This window comes from Balaenoptera borealis, assembly GCF_965194805.1.
Source record: "Balaenoptera borealis genome assembly, chromosome: 7".
In the NCBI taxonomy this organism is placed as follows: Eukaryota; Metazoa; Chordata; class Mammalia; order Artiodactyla; family Balaenopteridae; genus Balaenoptera; species Balaenoptera borealis.
In genome coordinates, this window is record NC_138864.1 from 78,738,498 (window position 1) to 78,760,248 (window position 21,751).

General features: G+C 41.4%; 1 protein-coding gene across 7 annotated transcripts in view; it reads right to left on the minus strand.

Annotated features, from left to right (window-relative positions):
* The window catches only part of OSBPL3 (oxysterol binding protein like 3), a 197,172-nt gene that overhangs the window by 48,734 nt on the left and 126,687 nt on the right, over positions 1–21,751 (minus strand). For 4 of the 7 annotated variants that reach the window (XM_082398275.1, XM_082398277.1, XM_082398276.1 and 1 more), the window contains 10 exons: positions 21,393–21,509; positions 20,888–20,941; positions 19,228–19,341; positions 16,260–16,427; positions 15,548–15,671; positions 13,666–13,769; positions 13,371–13,463; positions 12,157–12,313; positions 4,535–4,665; positions 1,053–1,160 (listed from right to left, as the gene is read on the minus strand). In XM_082398275.1, coding sequence (XP_082254401.1) covers positions 1,053–1,160; positions 4,535–4,665; positions 12,157–12,313; positions 13,371–13,463; positions 13,666–13,769; positions 15,548–15,671; positions 16,260–16,427; positions 19,228–19,341; positions 20,888–20,941; positions 21,393–21,509 — 1,170 coding nt within the window. The remainder of the gene's footprint in view (positions 1–1,052; positions 1,161–4,534; positions 4,666–12,156; positions 12,314–13,370; positions 13,464–13,665; positions 13,770–15,547; positions 15,672–16,259; positions 16,428–19,227; positions 19,342–20,887; positions 20,942–21,392; positions 21,510–21,751) is intronic. The other 3 variants (XM_082398278.1, XM_082398279.1, XM_082398281.1) reach the window with 3 other exon arrangements.

The window sequence follows — 21,751 nt, forward strand, 5'->3', positions numbered from 1 at the left end:
ATCTCTTGGGGGCAGGAAAGATGCAGAATTTCATGGTCAACCACTGACATGTATCTCAGAAGTAATAAGAGGCCCTCCAGCCCTGTGGAGAGAGGGTACCACCCTCATCAGAAGAGGGTCCCATCAGCTCAGGACACAGCCTGTGCTTCACGTGAAGGTGGATGCCTGGACCTTTCAGTCTGATTGATTCCAGCATCTAATCTTCCCATCGCCCGACACAACAACTTTCCAAGGAGTAAAGGAATTGTGTCAGGGTTTTGTTTTCTTTGAGGACAGAAAAAGGAGGAGGACGAATTAAGATTAAACATTAGAAACGCCTTTAAAAAATTTACAATGCCCACCTCTTGTACCTGACCTTCCTTTTTTTTTTTTTTTTTAATGCACTCAGTCTAATACATTTGTTAATGAAAAATTTAGCACAATGGAGGCAGGCATATAAACGTAAGAGATTGCTAAAAACACTTTTGACCTTCACTACCCTTTTCTACTGATTTTTTCAAGTAATCCACTTGTATTTTTCTGAACTTTCTCATTTTAAACACAGTCAAAGAATATTTTGGATAAACATCCCATGTCTTGAGAACAGACATTTTTAACATACTATGAACTGACCGAGACACTCAACTGTAATATTTCTCCCCCTCTGAGGGTAATCACAGGAAAGGGAGAGGGAAACAGCCACAAAGAAATAGGAGAGTGGTTCTCAGAGAGGGAGCAAAAAGAAGCTGGCTGGGAACTGGGATGCTATAGGTCGGGGAACGTGAGGTGTTTTCAGAAGTAACAGGAGAAAACATTTGTCTCTCTACGGTCCCCACTCCAGTAATATCAAGAGAAAAGGGTGATCCTTCGGAGGAAAATGGGGTAAAGAAATACCAAGGGAGGAAGAGTTCTAGGGGGAAAAAGCAGTTCAGAAATGCAGCTAGCAGCATACTTTCAAGGAAGCCTTGGGAATCCTCAGCCGCCCGTGGTGAGGGAAGGACCACTCCCAGGGGCAGCAGGGAGGCCTGCGGGGACGAGGCGCGGCGACATTACCAGACGAGAACCTTACCCACCTCTGCCAGACCATCACCCGACTTGGCAGCAACTGGGAGGTCGAGGAGCAGAGACTCAGCATGGATTCTGCATAAGCGTTCTTTAAGATCTGTGTTTTGTGCTAGGGCCTGGAACACGTTAAAAATAGTGGGGCTCTGTTAATGAATGGATGTTTCAGAAAAGCACGGCAGTGGGCTCAGTGTGGCGGAGCCCTTGGGGGCACTTCCTTGACTATTTTTCTTGAATGTTATCCAACAGGATACTCCTGAGACGCCTGGCAGATACAAGATATTAAACACTGGAAATGGAGGCCCTTCTCGAATCTCATTTCCAGGGATGGAAGTGGGGTTAGTAAGGCTTTCCTTTCGGCGGAGTAGGAAATCACAAACACCTACAGCTCTTATTACTCAAGGTTTCTCAGCCCCTCCTCCTTCCCAGCTGCCTTTAGACTCTGACTAGCTCCCTCTAAAGATTCCAAGCTTCCCTCTCTCATCTTCAATAAAAATGCTGCTCTCACCCCTTATGATTGGACATAGTTTAATGTTATTTAATTATCATACTAGTTGAATTGGATCTTAGGAAGTGTGCTGAGAAGATTTTGTGGAGGATTAATTTTACTGTTTTACAACATAGGTATTGACTGCTTTATATTCATTCTTCATGACTAAGATAGTTTATTTAAAAAAAAAAAAAAAAAAAGAGCTTACTTACCTGGGTAAGGGCTAAGGACCAGGGCCCTGGGAAGGGGGTTGTGAGATGTGAGCTCATGTCAGCCCACCCAGATCTCTTATTTCTCCCTGGACAGGTGTGATTCCCTAGCCCATCCTCCCAACTAGGAAAGTAAAGGAAGGTGTTTCTTTCATGCTGGTATCCCCTGTGCTTCATGACCAACTGTTCTCCAAATGATCTGTTTTTAGAAAGGGGCAACTTCACCTGGTTCACCCGCACACACTCCCACAATCAGCTCCCCAGGTGCTTGTACACAGATCCATCCTGTCTGTCTGTCTTCCTGACTCTCTTCTGAGAAGCTCAGAGCCTTCCCCATCCATCAGGGCCCACAGGGTCTAGCTGCTGAGAGCATAGAATGATGTCTATATTTAACCCACTGCCTGGATCTCAGACAAGAATTTTGGCTTTATATTTTAGTACTCACAGATGGAAAGGGTTATCGGGAAATTCTCAAGGGTCATTTAGGAAACACCGAGTAAACGTTGCTTAAATCACACAACTACATCTAATAACCTCTATGGGGCACTCACTTTGGCCAATATGTTGCTGGCGTCTTAGTATAAGTGGCTAGAATCTATACCGCTGGCTAGAATCTCCATATGGTCTGAAAAATGTGCTATTTTAGTAGCTTCTCTTTCCTTTGTAAGCCACAGGCAGAAGAAAGAAAAACACAAAGATTGCACACACAGCACAAACATATTCGTTCTGATAGCCCTGAGATAACTCTAAAGTTCTTATTTTTAAAAAACAAGTCTTGAATCTAATCAGGAATCCAAGACAAAAAGGAAAGGATCAATCCGTTTTATCTTAAGTTTCTAAAATCCTTACCATGGGTGAGGGAGAGCTCCTTAGAGAAGGTAATGACTCTGGACTAGGACACCATGGCCAGGTGGGTCTCATGGCCTCTACCAGACCAGCAGATTAACAAAATGAGGCCAGACCTCCACAGGAGGAGGGCAGGGGACAGGAAGACCACAGTGAAAAGGACTTTGGGGAGCCCATCAGAGGTACCTTCTAAGTGCACTAAAGGCCAACCTACTGGGAACAATAAGAAACGCTTTTACCACTAAAAAATAAACTTAAAAAAAAAAAAAAAAGAAAAAAACCACCCTGCTTCCCTCAAACCAAAGCAGCACCCAGTGTGTGGCTGGCTGTCCAATACAATCCAAAAGGGGCATTTCTATCTCTGGGTCTACAACATTAAGAATCTAAACATGGAGTAAATCTATGTTATTTTTTATTTCTTTCAAAGATAACATACTGGAAATATTCAACTGAGCGAATATTCCTTAAGTATCTTACAATGACAGTATGTACCACTGGTAATGTATTTACCATTAACGTTACACCAAAAGCATTGCTTTACTTTTCTCAGTAATATGATGAGTAGAAAACATGGGTGGGTATTTTCTAGTTCTCTCACTGCCTGAATTAGCTTCTGAAAACAAAATCCTAAAATTCATCTCCCCTACCTGACCCTACATAGAAAGTTCAGTATTGCTTCAGATGGTAATTTCACATGTGTGCACACACTCTCTCTCTTTTCACAATAAGGGTTCCACATACAAGCAAAGAGTAGGAGCAAATGAGTATGTTCTTTTAAAAGTTCTCCAGCTTTTTGACAGATACAGAGATAACAGCCAGACATTGTCAGCTATTCAAAACAGAGTTCTAGGATATTGCACTTCAATGGAGTCCAGCTCTTCTGAGGAATAAACTGGAATCGATGAAAAAAAAGGAGAGAGAGTGAATGACAGGACGGCTTACTGAAAGACATTTGAGGCTTGGCAGTGATTTTTCTGTTGTTATGAAGGCACAATGATTGCCTGACACTCCTCATGACTCATCTCTTTGTGCCCATGGTGGGAGCATGGGAGCTGAACGTTTGTACTATCAAATCAAATCACTTTTCTGTCTTTGAAAGAGACGTGGTATAAACAGGTAGATAGGATCAATGCTGGGCAGCAGAGAAGAGTGTGAATTCAACATTTCACTCTGTTGCCTGTACCTGTCAATTTGGAAAGTCAATCTAAGCTTGTGAAGTCTTAGGTATGGAAATCTGCAAACTGTCAGACTTTGTAAGCATTAACAAACACATGTCTGTAAAACAAACATATAATGGGAGCTTCCCTGGTGGCGCAGTGGTTAAGAATCCGCCTGCCAATGCAGGGGAGACCGGTTCAAGCCCTGGTCGGTGAAGATCCCACATGCCGCAGAGCAACTAAGCCCTGTGCCACAACTGCTGAGCCTGTGCTCTAGAGCCCACAAGCCACAATTACTGAAGCCCGTGCACCTAGAGCCCATGCTCCGCAACGAGAGAAGCCACCGCAATGGGAAGCCCGCGCACCGCAACGAAGAGTAGCCCCCGTTCGCCGCAACTGGAGAGAAGCCCGCGCGCAGCAACAAAGACCCAGCGCAGCCAAAAATAAATAAGTAAATAAATAAATTTAAAACAAAAACGAAAACATATAACAAAAGCTTTACAGAAACAGAAAACTCAAGATAAATAGGAGGAAACCAAACAGAGTATCTAATGCTCAGTGAAATATTAGCAACTAAGATTTCGAGTAGGCTCAGCTTTGGTGTTTAGAATAAGCAGATCTGATGAAAGGTTAGAATGTAATTTGGATAATGTGTTTGGTTTTCTCATGAATTTTCAACACAACCTTGGAAATCATGAATTTTCAACATAACCATGGCAATGGAAAATATAAAAAGTTCAGGAGCCTGGACACACTGTCAGGCATTTCCATGACACAGACGTGTAACTTACAGATGACAGGGCGTGCTTCAGACCAAGGACCTGGGCAGAGGCGGAGACGGAGACATCCTCCTCCATCAGCTGCTTCAGTTTCTCTCTCTCCGTTAATATGGTATTAAAAGCTGACCTTAAAGTGAAGTAGACTATAAAGATATAATCATTACAAAAAGGAATAAAAGAAGAGTCATAATTAAAAACAAGATATAGAGAGATGTATTTCTTATAAAAGAACTTAGAAAAGCAACAGCCATGAATATTTTGCGTCCAGCAAATGTGTACCTATATTGACTTTAAAAAATACATCTGAAATGTAATACCAAGAGTGAACCCTAATGTAAACCATGCACTCAGGGTGATAATGATGTTTCAATGTAGGTTTATTGATGGTTAACTAATGGACCACTGTGGTGGGATGTTGATAATGGGGGAGGTTATGTATGTATGTCTGGGGGAGTGGGTATGGGAACACTATACTTCTTGTTCAATTTGCTATGAACCTAAAACTACTCTAAAGAATAAGGTCTATTAAAAATTTGAAAATCACACATATTTGTCAATTCCAAAGTCCCTATCCACTATAAAATTCCATGATTTTATGACCTGTCACCAAGATATTTTGACACTTGAAAGGACTATACTTCTCAATTATCAACATTTAGTTTTGTTTGTACCTCCAAAGACTGGAAATGTTTGAAAATAGAACTTATTGGTTGTCAGAAGGAAAATGGTAACGATGCAGAGGAGAAACTAGACAGCACCTTAACTAGGTGTCCAAAATTAATCACTAGTGAGAGTCAGATGGACTTTGTGTACCTTGGGACTTTGTGTGATACCCTGAAAAAGACACACTATTGTTTTTGTTGTACACAAGCCAGAGATAGGCCATCTGAATCTGCTCAGGAGGAAACATCAGACAACCCCAAAATGAGGACCATCCTATTTTTTCAAATTGGCCTGTATTCTTCAAAAGTGTCAATTTCATCAGAGAGAAAGACAGACTCAGGAACTGTTCCTAATTATAGGAGACTAAAGAGGCGTGATAACTAAATGCACTCTATGACCACGGACTAGAGCCTGTACTGAAGGGGAAAAGAGCTATTAAGAGATGTTATTTGGATAATTGACAACATTTGAATATGGAAGGCAGAATAGGTAAAAGTACTGTTTCAATGCTAAAATTCCTGAATTTCATAACTAAACTGTGGTTGAGTAACAGAATATCCCTATTCTTAGGAAATATACGCTATAGCATAAAGGCATAAAAAAAGACATGATGTTTGATTCCTATTCTCACATGGATGAGAAAAAATAAATGCACACACATCTGCATGTATATATATATATATATATATGTCTCTGTGTGTGTGTGTGTGTGTGTGTGTGTGTGTAGAAAGAAAGAGATAAATGCAGCACAATATTAAAAATGGTGAATTTGGGTAAAAGACATATGAGAGTTCTTTGTATTATTCTTGCAACTTGTCTATAAGTTTAAAATTATTTCCAAAAAGGTGTTACCTACCCTCTTCCTTGTTAGTCCTTCCAGCTGCCTGACCCAGAATTCCCCACCTCTCAACGTGGCATTCCACAATTGGTTCACTTTAGTGAGCATTCAGGTACAATGAGAGCTCAGTGTTATTAGGCACTCAGGTGCCTGAAGTGAAGTTTTAAAAACCCTTATTAGGTACAGCAAAAAATTCACCAAGTTTTGATCACATAATGTACAAGTTGCCTCCTAGGGACAAGGCAACTGTCATCCGAATTACTGATCATGGAAATCACGTGTGAATATTTCCAATCTCCTTCATTCTATTTTGTTTTAGAAAGGCAGGAAGAAGGAAGAGGCTGAGACATACTTCTACTCCAATGGCCTGGCATAATACTGAACTGCCTGGCGCTGCACTTTTTGAGGTATTGTTATTCCAGAGTGGCCGATTCAGTATCACAGAAACTAAATATGCATGACTGAATTACTCCCTTCATCCCACAGCCACGCAGAGAACTGAACCTCTCTCGGTAGGCTGTCCCTAACTTGTCTGAGGTTGTGGTGTTAAGCCATAGACTTAGAGCATCTTCACAAAATCACAGGACAAATAAGTAATTTGTTTAAATGCACACACAAATTATGGTGCTTCTGTCGACAGAAGACAGGGGTAAAGGGTCAATAGGTACTGAATTTTCTAATAGTGTCTATGGAACATGCTTAGCTCTTTGATTTAAACAATTCAATTGAGCACAATAACAGAGCTACCAATAGTGTGAGTTCCCACATCAGCCCTGGATTCTTCCCAGCTCCATCACTTACTCACTGCAGGACTTCGGACAAGTATATTATGTACCTGGACCCCAGTTTCCTCACTTGTAAATAGGGATAATAATAGCATTTACTTCATAAGATCGTTATGGGGATTAAATCAGATAATGTAGGTAAAGCACTTAACCCAATGCATCGCATATAATAAATAATAAATGCTACTGCAATAATAATAGTGGTGGTGATGAAAGAAACATACGAGGCTGAAAGTGGTGATGACTGCAGTCTTTTGAAATATGGGCAGCAGTTTTAGGATACTTGAGTCTCTTGCTGGAACATCATTTATAAATAAATGCACACAGGGTAGAAGTTCTATGAATGAGAGATTGACTAGAAGCAGTGGAAGCTCTCACCCGGAAAGCAACAAGCCCTGTGGTTAACTCACTCACTGCATTTTAGGTCCTATTAGATAGGCACTCCTACCCCTTGCAACTCCACAGGATACCCATGCCCATCTGAGTGGGTCCCTGGGGAAACACCTCGTCACTGTTATTTTTTGGTAAGTTTACTTAGTATCTTACTACAATTCTTTTCTTAATTGAGGTATAACTGACATACAATATTATACTGGTTTCAGGTATACAACATAATGATTCAATACTTGTATACATTTGGAAATGATCACCACAATAAGTATAGTTAACATCTGTCACTTTACATAGTTAAAAAAAAAATTTTTTTCATTGTCATGTTTATTGCTCTAAATTAAACAGATATGGCACTCAGCTGGCTGCCACTTTACCAAATCAATTCCCTTGGCTTTCAGATGGCCTGCAGGAAAGCAAGGCATTCAACCAAACTAGAAGATTACTATTACTATTTGTAAATGAAGATTTCTCTCACTGCAAAGATTTTCCACAGGTTGCAGGAGATGTATCCCTAAAACCTCACTTTTTTCCCTTCCAAGGCAGAATGTGAATATCCACTTCCATCTGGAGTACCCTGACCCCAGTCCTATACTAGTCCTTGCTTTCCCATCCTAAATCTGCTCACCAAATATGGTAATTTTTGCTTGTGTTACTAATAGACCACTCTCTCACAAAATCTCCTTGTAACAAGAAGCAGCAGCATGATTTCTGTTCAGTGGAAAACAATTAATCATAGAAGATAATTACAGAATTTGAGAGGCCGAAGAGTCAGGACAACTATTTTAGGACACTTAACAAATGAGGCAACTGAGGCCCAGAGAAGTTAATCAATGAGGTGAAAGTCCCACAGCTAGTCATAACAGAGGTGGCCTAGTTGAATGCAAGTTTTCTGACTTAGCTTGTATAGAGGGTTAGCTCCAAAAAGGCTTATTATTTACAATGTTTGCTGACATATGTTTCCAGGAACTTTAGTTCCAGAGTGATAATAGCTGATAGCAGTTTGGGGAAGAGGGAGGAGATTTTCCATAACAACGTTGAAAATTTAAAAATCATTAAGTTAAACAAAGCTAACAGGCTTCTCTGCTGCAGGACTTCTCAGGGCCTTTAATATATATATATATTTTTTAAAGGGGCCTTTAATATTTACTGCTTCTTGTGTAAATGCAAAGCAGACTATAGTCAGCAGTGTTTTCCAAACATTTTAAATCATGGAATTCTTCTGTTTTTTAAAGTGTTGTATGGGCAAAGTGTTCCATGAAACACATTTTGGGATATGTAAAAGCTAATATATGTAAGGCAAATTACTTATGACTTTTAGACTTTAGTACATTTTGTCCTCTGTTTGCTTATATGTATGTCAACATAGACACAAAGCCAGACACATGAACCGATGAGAATTAGTTCAGTGATACACCATAAAAATCAAATTTATAGTCTAAAATATATAACAAAGACTTTTTAGGATGGGTGTATATTAGTTGCCTACCATTTGATCCAACTTCTATGAGACAGGGAGAATTCAGATGCATTTAACAAGCTGAAGAAAAAGTAGGTAATATAAGACTATTTACAACAACAGTGGAATTCTTGCCTTGAGCTCAGCTGCTCTGAAGTCAATAGAGCAATAGATCTATTGGTCAACAGATTAGTGATGCAGTTAAGAAAGTACAATAAAAACTGTCAGTAACAAAACCACGCTTACAAAGGAAGAAAAGTCAAGATGCTTCAAAAGTCTGAATGAAAGTGAGAAAGCAGGCAAGGTCACAGGACACAGGGAGAACCTGAGAACTGTCTTCATTTCATGAGGCCTCTGAGTTACAGCCTCTGTAAAAGGGACTCCCCGACATCTTGCAGTCTCTGCAAGTACGCTCTAAAACCACAGGAATGAAACAAAGCTTGCTGGGCTCCCTGTGGAATTCACTGTTCGCAAGCCCGTGGGGCGTGGGCTATAGTTGAATAGGTGTTCCTGGACTTTTCTCTGAGCACAGATCTTGACCTAGTCTAGGTATGCGGCAGCCCTGCAGCCAGCTGGTTTTCACAAAGCCCGAAAGGCAGAACAGCTGGCTGAGGCCCGTTATAAACCTTGCACAAGGTCAGGCCCTCTGCAGGAGGACAGGATCAGGGGATCAACTCAATATAGCAAACTCTGTCCTTCTGAGGAAGCAGCTTCTTCAAGGCAGGTAAAATCAGGATAGTTCCCTTCTGCAGGGAGGCACTATCTTCTCATTTTTAAAAAGACAGTGCATATTATTAAAAAGTAATGGCACTGTATAGGAATTTCCTCCCACAAAACCTAAAATGAAACAACCTAATTACAAGTGGGTACCTTTAATACTAGAGAACCACACTGGGGTGTGTGAAGATCTTTAAAGGGGTGGGGCAGGTAATTCTTCCCATTTTACAGATGAGTTGTACTGCCAAACATGGACAAGGTTCTAACGGTCACTTGGACAAGAGTTGGAGGTAAGAATCTGTAAAGAGAATACAATGGTTTCCTCATAACCAACGTGTTTTATGTTAAGTCTGTAGGGTTAGGGAAAAGAGCCAAAGGAATCAGTGATGTAAAGGAAGGAAAATGCAGGGTGACGAGAGAAGAGCAAAATAGGAAATGTCTTCTCTCCTCCCACTTCAAGTACTGCCCTCCCATTTAAAAATTTTTAACTCATTTTCTCCTTTAAAAAATGATAAATCTATGGTACTTTTTTTAAAAAAGCAGAATAAGTACTCCTAGTCTCCATCACTAAAATGCTGGTATGTATCCTCTCAGACTTTTTTAATATGTCTATATATGCCAGATTTATATAGTTTATTTTTTCCCAAAAAAAAAAATGGGATCATACCTTATATTTTTTGCTCAATATGTTGTGTCAATCTTCCAATACCTATAAAAATAAAAATAACCCTGGCTACCCCATCTGTAAGGGCAGTGAGACACCAGGTGGGGAGCACAGACTCTGGGGTCAGGCAGGTTAGGATTCAAGTCTCAGGTTGGCTACTTTCTACCATGTGACCCTCACGAAGTTCTCTGGCTTCTCTAAGCCTCAGGTTTCTTACGCGTGTACAGATAAGAGGTTACAGTCATATGTACTCTGCGGGTTGCTGCTAGAATTCAATGAAATACTGCATGTTAAGTGCTTATTAGCAAATACCTGATATGACACTGTGTTCGATATAAGGCAGATATTATTATTGTAGCTGTTAAGTATTCTAGTATATGATTACATTGCATTTTAAAAATCCAATCCCTCTACTGTCAGGCATTCAGGTTATTTCTAATTTTTTTTTTTAAACTTTCTATTGTGAAATTTTTATAGACTCACAGGAAGTTACAAGAACAGTACAGAGAAGCCCTGGGTGCCCTACATCCAGTTTCCCATGGTGGTAACGTCTTACATAACTTTGGTACAACATCAAACCTGGGAAATTAACATTGGTATAACCTACAGCTCTTACTCAGATTTCACCGGTTTGACAGGCTCTCACTTGTGAATATGTGTACACGTATGGTGGTCAATGCAATTTTATTGTATGTCTAGATTCGTGGACCCACCACTAGAATCAGGATATAGAGCTTTCCATCACTACCCAGATTCCTTTTACTACCCCTTTATAATCATACTTTCCCTCCTCCTTGTCCCTGACCCCTGGCAACCACTAATCATTTCTCCATCTCTATGCTTGTATCACTACAGAAGTGTTAATAAGTTCAATCATACACTATGACAACTTTTGAGACTGGCTATTTTAGGTCAATATGATGCCCTTGAGATCCCCTCCACTGTGGCGTGTATCCACAGTTCATTCCTTTTTACTGCTGAGTAGTGTTCCACCGCATGGATGCACCACCTTTTGTTTAACCATTCATCTGTTGAAGGACATTTGGGTTGTTCCAGTCTTTGGCTGATACAAATAAACCTGCTCTGAACAGTTGTGTATAGGATTTTGTGTGGACTTAAGTTTACATTTCTCTGGGATAAATGCCCAGGAATGTGAATGTTGGGTTGTACGGTAAGTACATGTTTGGTTTTATATAAAGCTGCCAAACTCTTGTCCAGAGTGAGTGTACCATCTTGCATTGCCACCAGCAATGGAAGAGAGATCCAGTTTCTCTGGATCCTTACCAGCTGTCAGTTTTTAAAAAAATTTTAGCTATTCTAATAGGTGCATTGTAATGTCTCACCATGCTTTTTTTTTTTTTAAATTAATTAATTAATTAATTAATGGCTGTGTTGGGTCTTCGTTTCTGTGCGAGGGCTTTCTCTAGTTGTGGCAAGCGGGGACCACTCTTCATCGCAGTGCGCAGGCCTCTCACTATCGTGGCCTCTCTTGTTGCGGAGCACAGGCTCCAGATGCGCAGGCTCAGTAACTGTGGCTCACGGGCCCAATTGCTCCGCGGCATGTGGGATCTTCCCAGACCAGGGCTCGAACCTGTGTCCCCTGCATTGGCAGGCAGACCCTCAACCACTGCGCCACCAGGGAAGCCCCTCACCATGCTTTTGATTTGCATTTTCCTAATGATGTTGAAAATCTATTTCTAATTTTTGATATGATAGACAATGCTACGATGGATATCTTTGGATAATTTTTAAATTAATTGCTATGAATGAATTCTTCAAAGTGGAATTGCTGGATAGGCAGACTTTTTAAAAAGTTGAAACATGATGTCACATGCCCTCCAGAGAAGTACCAATTTACACTCTCATCTGCAGCATATAAATTGCTCAGCCTTTAAAGTATACTTAAGGCTCTCACCTTCTCCCCTACAGAGTTAAAAAGAAACTTCTTGCCAATACACTCTGTACTACCAGGGAAATAAAATAAAAATTAGATCGCCCGAAATCCTAATAGAGCAGAAAACGAACCAACTAAGATTCCCCTCTCCAAGGACATCCCACATTCAGACAAACATTTAACATTTTCATCAAACACATTAGGAAGAAAGAAAACTCATTTACCTTTATGGGCAATATGACACAGATCTTCTTGCATTTTAGAAAACTCTGATGAGGTTTCAGAGCCATCGGAATAATTTTTTTCTTCTCCAAAATCTAGTGTTGACAAATTAGGATTGGAGGAATGCAGTCTTACTGGGCCAGAAAAAGGTTTTGGGACCTGAAGTGACACCAACGGGAGATATTTCTTTTTAGATACGAATCGCTTAGAATATTTACTTGTTTCTAGGACTGGAAAGTACTAAGAAGAAGAACATTCTATAGAAAAGTCTTTCTATTGAGTGATAACATATGAAAACTCAGGAAAACACTTGTCACAGAAACTTTCACTGGCTTCTTGCAAAATAAAAATGGGTGAGAAATCACATTTTCCTTTGGAGGTGATCACAGCATTAAAGCTACAGGTTGAAAATGACAACTAAAGCAGCCGGACTGTTTCTCGTTTATATTCATTTCCTTCCTCCTGGCAATAATCACCCAGGATCTAGGTTGCTAACAGTTAATGGGGTAGATTTAAAAATGTTTTCTTGCACCTGGTGCTTCTACGAAACAAACCTCCTTCTCACATGTTTATACACAAATCACTCTTTGCTTTCAAAGTATTTAAGTTCAACCCATAAAGTGCTGTGAACCAGAGTTATTAATATATAAGAGTATAACAGTTTCTGTAAGTTTCTGATTTATTTTGACCCTGACAATGCTGCAATTTAATATGCAATGGCTGAGCTGCAAATCATGGCTTCTGGCTTAGCCGCGCATTGGGAAAAGTCAGCGGCTAGTGTTATGCAGTGAACTTCTGATGGGGGATTGGAAGGTTGGAGACAAGAGGCAAGAGAGAGTCTGTACAATGTGCTGCTCCCAGAGACTCCAGCCAGTGGGCTCAGAGGGATGGTGAGTCCACTGAGTTGCAGCAGAAGAGGTGAGTCAGAGCACACAGCAGCCACAAATCAAGGCACACACCGAAGCAGGGAAGAGAGCAGGCAGGCTAAGCATTAAAGAAGGGGAAACCAAAACCCTTTACCCAATATTCATTACATGCTTATTCTAGTATTCAGAAAATCTTCCAGGAGATCTAAGTGACTGAATTCCTCTCTCTGCACAGGGTATTTGAGAGAATAACTACAGAATAGTCACTTGTCTATTCTTCTCTTTGAGTCCAAGGAGTCCCCAGCATGTGTCCGTGAGGAAACCAGCCCGTGGAGGGAAGCAAGGGTTACCTGCAGCGTTCCTTTAGCGTCTTTGCCAACAGCTCTGGACCGCCATCTCCTATGTGATCTTTTTTCCTTTTTGGGACTTTCAAAAGCTCCACCCTTTGTTTCAAAACAGGAAAGAGAGCACAGACAGTAAGGTCTACCAAACCAATAGGGAAAGACACACACCAAAGCGACCACCTCCATCCCCTTGAATCTGGCTGAAGCAACCAACAAGACAACGTCCCTGTTAGTGAAAGGCTGGGAGGAGAGAGGAAAGCGGAAGAGTGCCAGAATGAAACAGAAGCGGGATCTGGCTAACCTGGATGACGTTGATAGCCGGAGCCGAATATGTCCGATGCAGGACGTCCATACTTTGCAGGAGCTGGCTCATCTCCACCAGGCAGGCTTGACAGTGTGCCAGGTCTGTGGGAGAAAAGCAAGAGGAGGAGTCAAACACACTTATCTTGCATTCAAGCTTCCCTATGCTAGTGCCAGCTACTTTTCTCATTTATCTCTATTTGCTTTTACATCTTACAAGGATAGGAAACTTCACTTCCCTTCTTACAAGAGAGGCAGTAGACCACTGTGGTTAAGGGCAAACATCTGGAGAACCACGTTGCCGCAGTTTGAATGTGCTTAACGGACTGTGAATCTTGGGCAAATTACATAACTTCTCTGTGTCTCAGTTTCCTCATCTGGAAAACGGGGGTAATTATATACCTATCTCACAGGATAGTTGAGTTAAAAATGAGTTGATAAATGCAGAGTACTTTTAGAGTACCCAGCGTATGGTAAGCACTAAATCAATCAGTCTTCGTCATCACCATCATTGTTACTTCTAATCTTTCAGGAACAGGCTGTCACTATCCGACTGTAAGGACCCAACACAAGTTAAATGAATGAAATTAAAATGAAGGGTGTACTGGTCTCTAAGGATAACGTTGTCAATCATGGACCTGCAAGAGGACCATGATGGTCCTCTGCAGATTGACCTGAGAGGACCTACGAGCTTCCTCAGTCCAGTTCCTGGGTCACTAACTCAAAAGCTAGTCCTCAATGTGCTGTGCACTGGATGACGGTGGCTGTTTCTTCTGAGAAATCAAGGTCCAAAAGCCTAAAGACGGCGGCTCTCAAACTTTGGTATCATCAGAATCACCTGGAGAACTTGTTAAATCAGATTGCTGGGCTCCACCCCCAAGTTTCTGATTTAGTCTATCTGAGTTGAAGCTGAGAATTCATATTTCTAATAGGTTCCCAGGCCAGGCCAATGCTGCTGGTCCAGGGAAAACACTTCAGGGAGTACTGTCCCAAAATGTCACTCAGTGAAGCTCATATTTATTGGGACGGCAACACTTATATGGCTCCAGGTGTGATAATATCTGCCTTCAACAGGCAAAAATGCAATTTTCAGGCATCTTTCTCTGATAGTGGTTCTCAATTGTGGCTACACTTTAAAAATCAACTGGTGAAATTTTTTAAATCACCTATGTCCAAGTCCCATCCCCAGGCAATTAAATTAGAACACCCCCAATCCCACTGGTGACTTATTTTTTTTAGTTCCTTGGGTGATTCTTAGCTAATTAAGGTTGCGAACACAGAGCTTCCATACGGTAAGCGTTCTCAACCCTGGCTCCTTATCAGAATCACTTGAGGAACTGTGGGAAAACTAGTGATGCCAGGGCCCCATCCCACACTAATTTAAAAAGATTCTTTGGGACAGGGGCCTGGGCATGCGTATCCTGCATTTTAAAAGCTCTCTTGGCGATTCTAATGTGCAGCCAGGGTAGAGAACACCTGTTTGGTGGGGATCTCCATTTGGTTCACCCACTCACCTCTGGAACAGTGATTTAAATTCTTGGATGTGCATCAGAAGCATTTTTGGCACTTAAAAAAATATAACGAACTGTGCAGACCCCATCCCTGGATTCTGTGATTTCGTAGGCCATATGGAAATCAGGCATCAGTGCTTAAAGAACAGAAAAGGAAACCTGTCTGCACGCACACCCAGGGGAAGACATAAAACTCTAAAGGAAAGTGCCTTTTGTTGATCACGAGTGCAGACTTCATAAGCAAAATATGACAGGGGATGTAGACCAGTGAAGGGGGAGGATACAAATTCATCTGGGGCCTGAATACCAAACCAGTGTAATCTGAGAGCAGAGGTTTTGACAGAAAGAAGCAGAGGTTTCGAGTCACTCTACCTTTAGAGCATTTTTCCATGTCCTCTGAAGACTGTAACCATAATGGAACTCGAGTCTCACCACCACAAGAAAATGATAAATTGCTTCCGGTTTGAAACGAATTCTGCTTTGATATACTGCTACGCTGTTCCACAGATGACAAAAGCACATTACAAATGAAAACAGAGCTCGGTGGGAACACTTTAGGGTAAAGGATAATCAAGTGGGCTCGTAGCTAATGAAAGCCATCTGCCCATAGTAAGGAAGAAGCTTCTAGCAAAGCACTCCGCTGGAGACCCTGAGACCTCCAGCTATTACCCGCGTGGCCACACCATGCTACGGGCCCCTGATTTCTCCTCCTGTCAAATGATAACCACACTGAAATAATGACACAAATGTTGGGAAAGATTTTGCAATTCTGTATGACTGTAAGTGCACCTCTTGCATGTTACAACCAGAAAGCCAACTGAAGTCAAACCGGTCAAGAGAAAGCTGGAGCTTTCAGGGATATTAAATCCCTCCGTACATGCTGTTCTCCAGTTACACTCTCAGCATTAATAGATGCCCTTCTGGCCCTCGTTCTGACTGAGTGGCCACACAGACTAATGAAATCCCAGCTCAAGCTTACCCTGCTCCTCCCTACAAACCCTTCCTTCCTCAGACACAGCCCCCGAAAGCAGACTCCCGCCGCACAAGCCACCTTCCTTCAGATTCATTATCGGCAAATCATTACCTTCTTACTCGAAATGGTGTCCAAGACCCCAGAACCAGAGTCTGTGACAGTAGATCCTGGGAAAAAGTGATTAACTTCGTGCGGAAACATGGCGATTTCATTCTGACGATACATTCTGTGGTGGCGAAGTTTGGATACCCACTCATCAAAGACTTCCTCTGACTTTACCTAGATTATGTTGGGTTGAAAGGAGACGAGAATGTCAATCACTCTAAGGAACAATTAGTCATCACTAATGAGGTCACTCCTAGCACCTCTTCATGCTGTCATGTGTAGAAATGTGGAAATACCAGTTTATTGACTTCATTTACATTTCTGTAGTCTATGGAACAAGCTGGAGAAGGAGATGGAGAGTAAAAATGGTCTTCATAAACTCTACATTTAGGCATTCTATGAAAGACTCCAATTGTTATGTTATTATTAGGAAATATTAAAGAACAAATAAGCTGAAATTTCTATTTATCCATCTCTTAAAGCAGTTCCAAGTTCTCTTGTCCCAGTTTCTCCTAACCCTACTGAAAATATTAGCACCATTTTAAAAAAAAACTCTTTTATAATTCAGACTTTTCAGATCAATCTTCTCTGAACTGGAATGAATTCCAGTAAATTCTTCCTAAAATATTTAATCTTGTTAATCTTCTCGGACAAAGAATATGTTGCTGAGGAATATATGTTAATGAATGTGAAGGTTACTTAAAAGAACATTTCTCCCACTCTTAGAAAACAAAAATCTGAAAAAGTTTTATCAGTGATTTCCAGGATTTTTCAAACACACATACACAAACTTTTAGCCATTCTCTCCAGGAGTGACTATCAATGTATAATTTCTACGAAGAGTAATGTTTGTATCTAGTAACTTTTATTATAAAGTATTTCAAATGTACATAAAAGTACTAAAAAGAATATAACAAGCACCTATGCACCATAGATATTTCTTAATAGTCAATATTTGTGTGTGTATGATGGTATATTAATATTTTCAAAATGAAAAATGATATCTATATACGAGAACACAGAGACTCATGAAGTGGCAATTTAAAAGACCCCAAAAGGATGTTAACTTCCAAGAAGAAAAATCCAGGTCAATCCAGTTAAAATCTTTACTAATGCTGCTACTGAGAGCAAGGATGTGGAAATAAATGTCAGCAACATCCTTCATTTAGCAAGTGTTCGGTTGGCGTTTATGTTTGTTATGTCATACAGAGTGAAGTAAGTCAGAAAGAGAAAAACAAATACCGTATGCTAACACATATATATGTAATCTAAGAAAAAAAAAAAGGTCATGAAGAACCTAGGGGTAAGACGGGAATAAAGACACAGACCTACGAGAGAATGGACTTGAGGATATGGGGAGGGGGAAGGGTAAGCTGGGACAAAGTGAGAGAGTGGCATGCACATATATACACTACCAAATGTAAAATAGATAGCTAGTGGGAAGCAGCTGCATAGCACAGGGAGATCAGCTGAATGCTTTGTGACCACCTAGAGGGGTGGGATAGGGAGGGTGGGAGGGAGGGAGACGCAAGAGGGAAGAGATATGGGAACATATGTATATGTATAACTGATTCACTTTGTTATAGAGCAGAAACTAACACACCATTGTAAAGCAATTATACTCCAATAAAGATGTTAAAAAAAAAAAAAAAGAAGTACACACAAGACTTAAAACCCCTCCAGGTGCTACTGGATGTGTCGTTTACAGGTAGAAGCAACACCAACAGACTCACATCTATTTGTCGCCTTTAAATTATGTTCTTGAAATGTACTTCATTTCCCAGATGTTGTTAACTGACTGCCCAGGACAGTCAAATCCGTACTATTCCCCAAGCCTAAGCCCCTATGCCTGTGGCTGTAGGTAATTGCACACAGCAGGGCTTCTCACCCTCGGCACATCGACAGGGTGGGCTGGAGACGTCTTTGCCGTGGGGGCAATCAAGCCCATGTATGTGCTAAGCATGTATTTGCCCAAGTACCACGATGAGCTATGGGGAGGACAGGGACACATTAAGATGGGGAGTTCATAATCTCATGCTTTTATTTTCCCAAAGCACAGCCCCCATTCCCAATATTCCAAGTAATTTGTCCAAGTAAGAAAAGACTCAACATTTTCTCAATTAATTTCTAACACTCGGGTACCACCTAATAGTTATATGTAATACATAAACGTATTGAGCTTACTGTGGGTCAGGCATTACGTCAAGTTTTCTACATGCAGCCCTACAAGATGAGCACTGGAACTCCCACTGTCGGGGTGGGAGGGCGGTGAGAAAACTGAGACTTTCAGAGATTAAATAATTTGTCAAAGGCTGAAAGCTAGTAAGTAGCGGCAGTCAAGATCTGAACCAGATCTGTATCTCCAAAGCTCTTGATTCATGCTTTTAACTATCTATACCACCTGCAGGAGAAGGGGCAGAAGAGGGTAGTTAAGCAGCTTTCAGAGATACTATTTGGAGACCCATCCTTTAGAGGAAAAATTTTGGACATCATTGTGGTATGAGAATTTTAATGGAATCCCTATAAAATTAGTCAAAGTTATAAGATGGGGCCTCTCAGACTAAAGATCATATTTTACTTCAGGAAACATTTTAACCTATGGTAAATGGTTCTTCACTAAAGATGGTACTGCCTGGGGGTAGAGGGGGTTTGTATTTGGAAACATGAAGTTTTCTGTTTTTTGTTTTTTTGTCACTGATGTCACAATCACAAGGGAGGGGGGGATTTAGGGGATAAGAGACAAGGAGGCTAAACGTTCAGCAGCGTAAGAGACAGTCCTACACAACGAAGAACTGTCCCATCCAGATATCAATAGATGTATCCTTAGAAATACTTTCATAATGAAGATCTTCTACATGTTGGCTGGATGTTTTGAAATTCAAAAGGCATCACCAACGGTACTATAACTGACAATCCCTTCACAACATAAAGGAACTCTGTGCAACAGGAGACAGCATCTGGGAAGCAGTGTCACCTTCAGGTGGTAAATGTGCTCCTCGGTGTCCAGATCTATGCACTTTGACGACTTCTTCACAGACATCACCGAGAGCCCGACATCAATGCAACCATGCAGCTTCTCTCTCTCTATCTGCAGAGGCACAAAGGGGGCCCCTTGAGAACCACGGTGTTAAAAACCATCGGAACATCTTTAACACTCTTTCCCTCTACCCACCCCCTTCCACACCCACTAACAGTAAACACAATAACTACGCTTCTCTAGTACTTAGGGTGAACTAGCACGGAGCTTAGTGCTATACACACATCATCCTATTTAACCTGTGAGGGAGGAAACATCTCCCCTTTTACAGACGGGAGACTGAATTACAGAGGGTTAATTAAGTAACAAGCAGTTTGCACATTGCTAAGTGAGGAAGCAGGAAGGTGAGGAAACTAGAAAGTTAGCCCCATGACTCCTATGACAGTGAATTCACCCGTTAACTTCACCGCCTCCTGCAGAAATAGTTTCCGGTGTCTAAATTCATTTGGAAGTGACTTAAAAAGAGGAGTAAGTTTGTTTTCTACATCTGTGACTCCATTTGTTTGGTAAATAGGTTCATTTGTACCATTTTTTAGATTTCACATATAAGCGATATCATATGATAGTTGTCTTTGTCTGACTTACTTCACTCAATATGACAATCTCTAGGTCCATCCATGTAGCTGCAAATCGCATTATTTCATTCTTTTTGATGGCTGAGTAATATGGTTACCAAAGGGGAAGGGGGGGATAAATTGGGAGACTGGGATTGACATATACACACTACTATATAAAATAGATGACTAATAAGAACCTACTGTATAGCACAGGGAACTCTACTCAATACTCTGTAATGATCTGTATGGGAATGGAATCTAAAAAAGAGTGGATATATGTATAACTGATTCACTTTGCTGTACAGCAGAAACTAACACAACATTATAAATCAACTATAATCCAATAAAAATTAATTTAAAAATTTCTTTAAAAGCTGAAGAAACCAAAACAAAATTTAAAAATAAAAATAAAAAGAGGAGTAAGGAAGCTAATACAGGCCACTGTGGGTCAGGCACTATGGCACGTTTCTGCATTCACCCCAAAAGGTGAGCACCGTGAGAGAGGCGAAGAGAGGAAGACGGGAGGAGAGAAGTGCTGGGTGAGAGAGGAACCCCTACGAGGGCAGGACCAGCAGTCATTCCGAGTCCTCAAGGGCTGTCTGCCTGGTGTCCACACACAGGGGAACCTCCCGTCACCTCCACCAAGGGCCTTCTCCAGTAAACCCCTCAGTCCCCATAACAGTGGGAGGGACATGCTCTCTGTTTCGTTCCTGTTACCTCACTGTGAAGAGGTCTCCCCCACCCAGAGAACCCCACAGCACAACCCTAAGACCAGAACCCATGCCTGGATACCCAGTAGGGTGTTGATAGGGGCTCCTGCACCTCTACTTGGTGGGTGAACTGAGCCCACCCAGAACCCAGAGCAGGGACAGTGGGCAGCAGGCACCTCTGTTCGTTCCCTGAGAGGGAACCGCCACCCCTCCCTGATTTCCAGTTGAGGGAAATGTAATTCCCAAATATGCACAATCTCATCCATGAGCTGACAACCACTAGGCCTTTAGAATTCTTCAACAGCATACTGGATTAACAAGACGACTTACATCACTTTGGTTCTTGGCATATTTCAAGATTCCTTTGTCCAGATAGAAGAATCTCTGTGGGGAATAAAGAAGAATTCATTAAGACATTCCCGGGACTTCCCTGGTGGCGCAGTGGTTAAGAATCCGCCTGCCAATGCAGGGGACACGGTTTTGATCCCTGGTCTGGGAAGATCCCACATGCCACGGAGCAACTAAGCCCGTGCGCCACAACTACTGAAGCCCGCGAGCCTAGAGCCCGTGCTCCGCAACAAGAGAAGCCACTGCAATGAGAAGCCCGCGCACCGCAACAAAGAGTAGCCCTCGCTTGCCGCAACTAGAGAAAGCCCGTGCGAAGCAACAAAGCCCCAACGCAGCCAAAAAGAAATTAAAAAAAAAAGACATTCCATTTAAACATCCTTCTCTTGGTCTCCATGCTCAACTTCAAATTAAATATAAGTGCCTAAGAACCGGGTCCTGAGTGGGGAGTGTAGGTGCAAACGAAGGTGCGTCCCAGGCCAGTTCTTACCTTGTGCCAGCCTTTCAAGGGCCATTTCCTTTTTTTCAGCAAAAATCCTTTCTGAATTGGTGGCTCCTGGGTGTAATTCATCTCTCCCCTCAGTCCTTCCACCACTTCCCAGCTGTCCTGTTCCAACAAAAGAGTTCAGGCTCAATGGCTATCTTTAAAAAAAATAGTAATGTTAAGAAGCACTCAATCCCATCAGTAAATCCATCCAAGATGATGAGATTGGCTGGGTGTGTGGGGGAGAAGAAATTCAAATTTAATTTATGTACAGTTCTTTGACTTTACAGATTTAATGCTATAATTTAGTGGCATCAAATATTTTGTTGTTGTTTTTGAAAAGCTCTCTCTCAGAAGGGAATGTC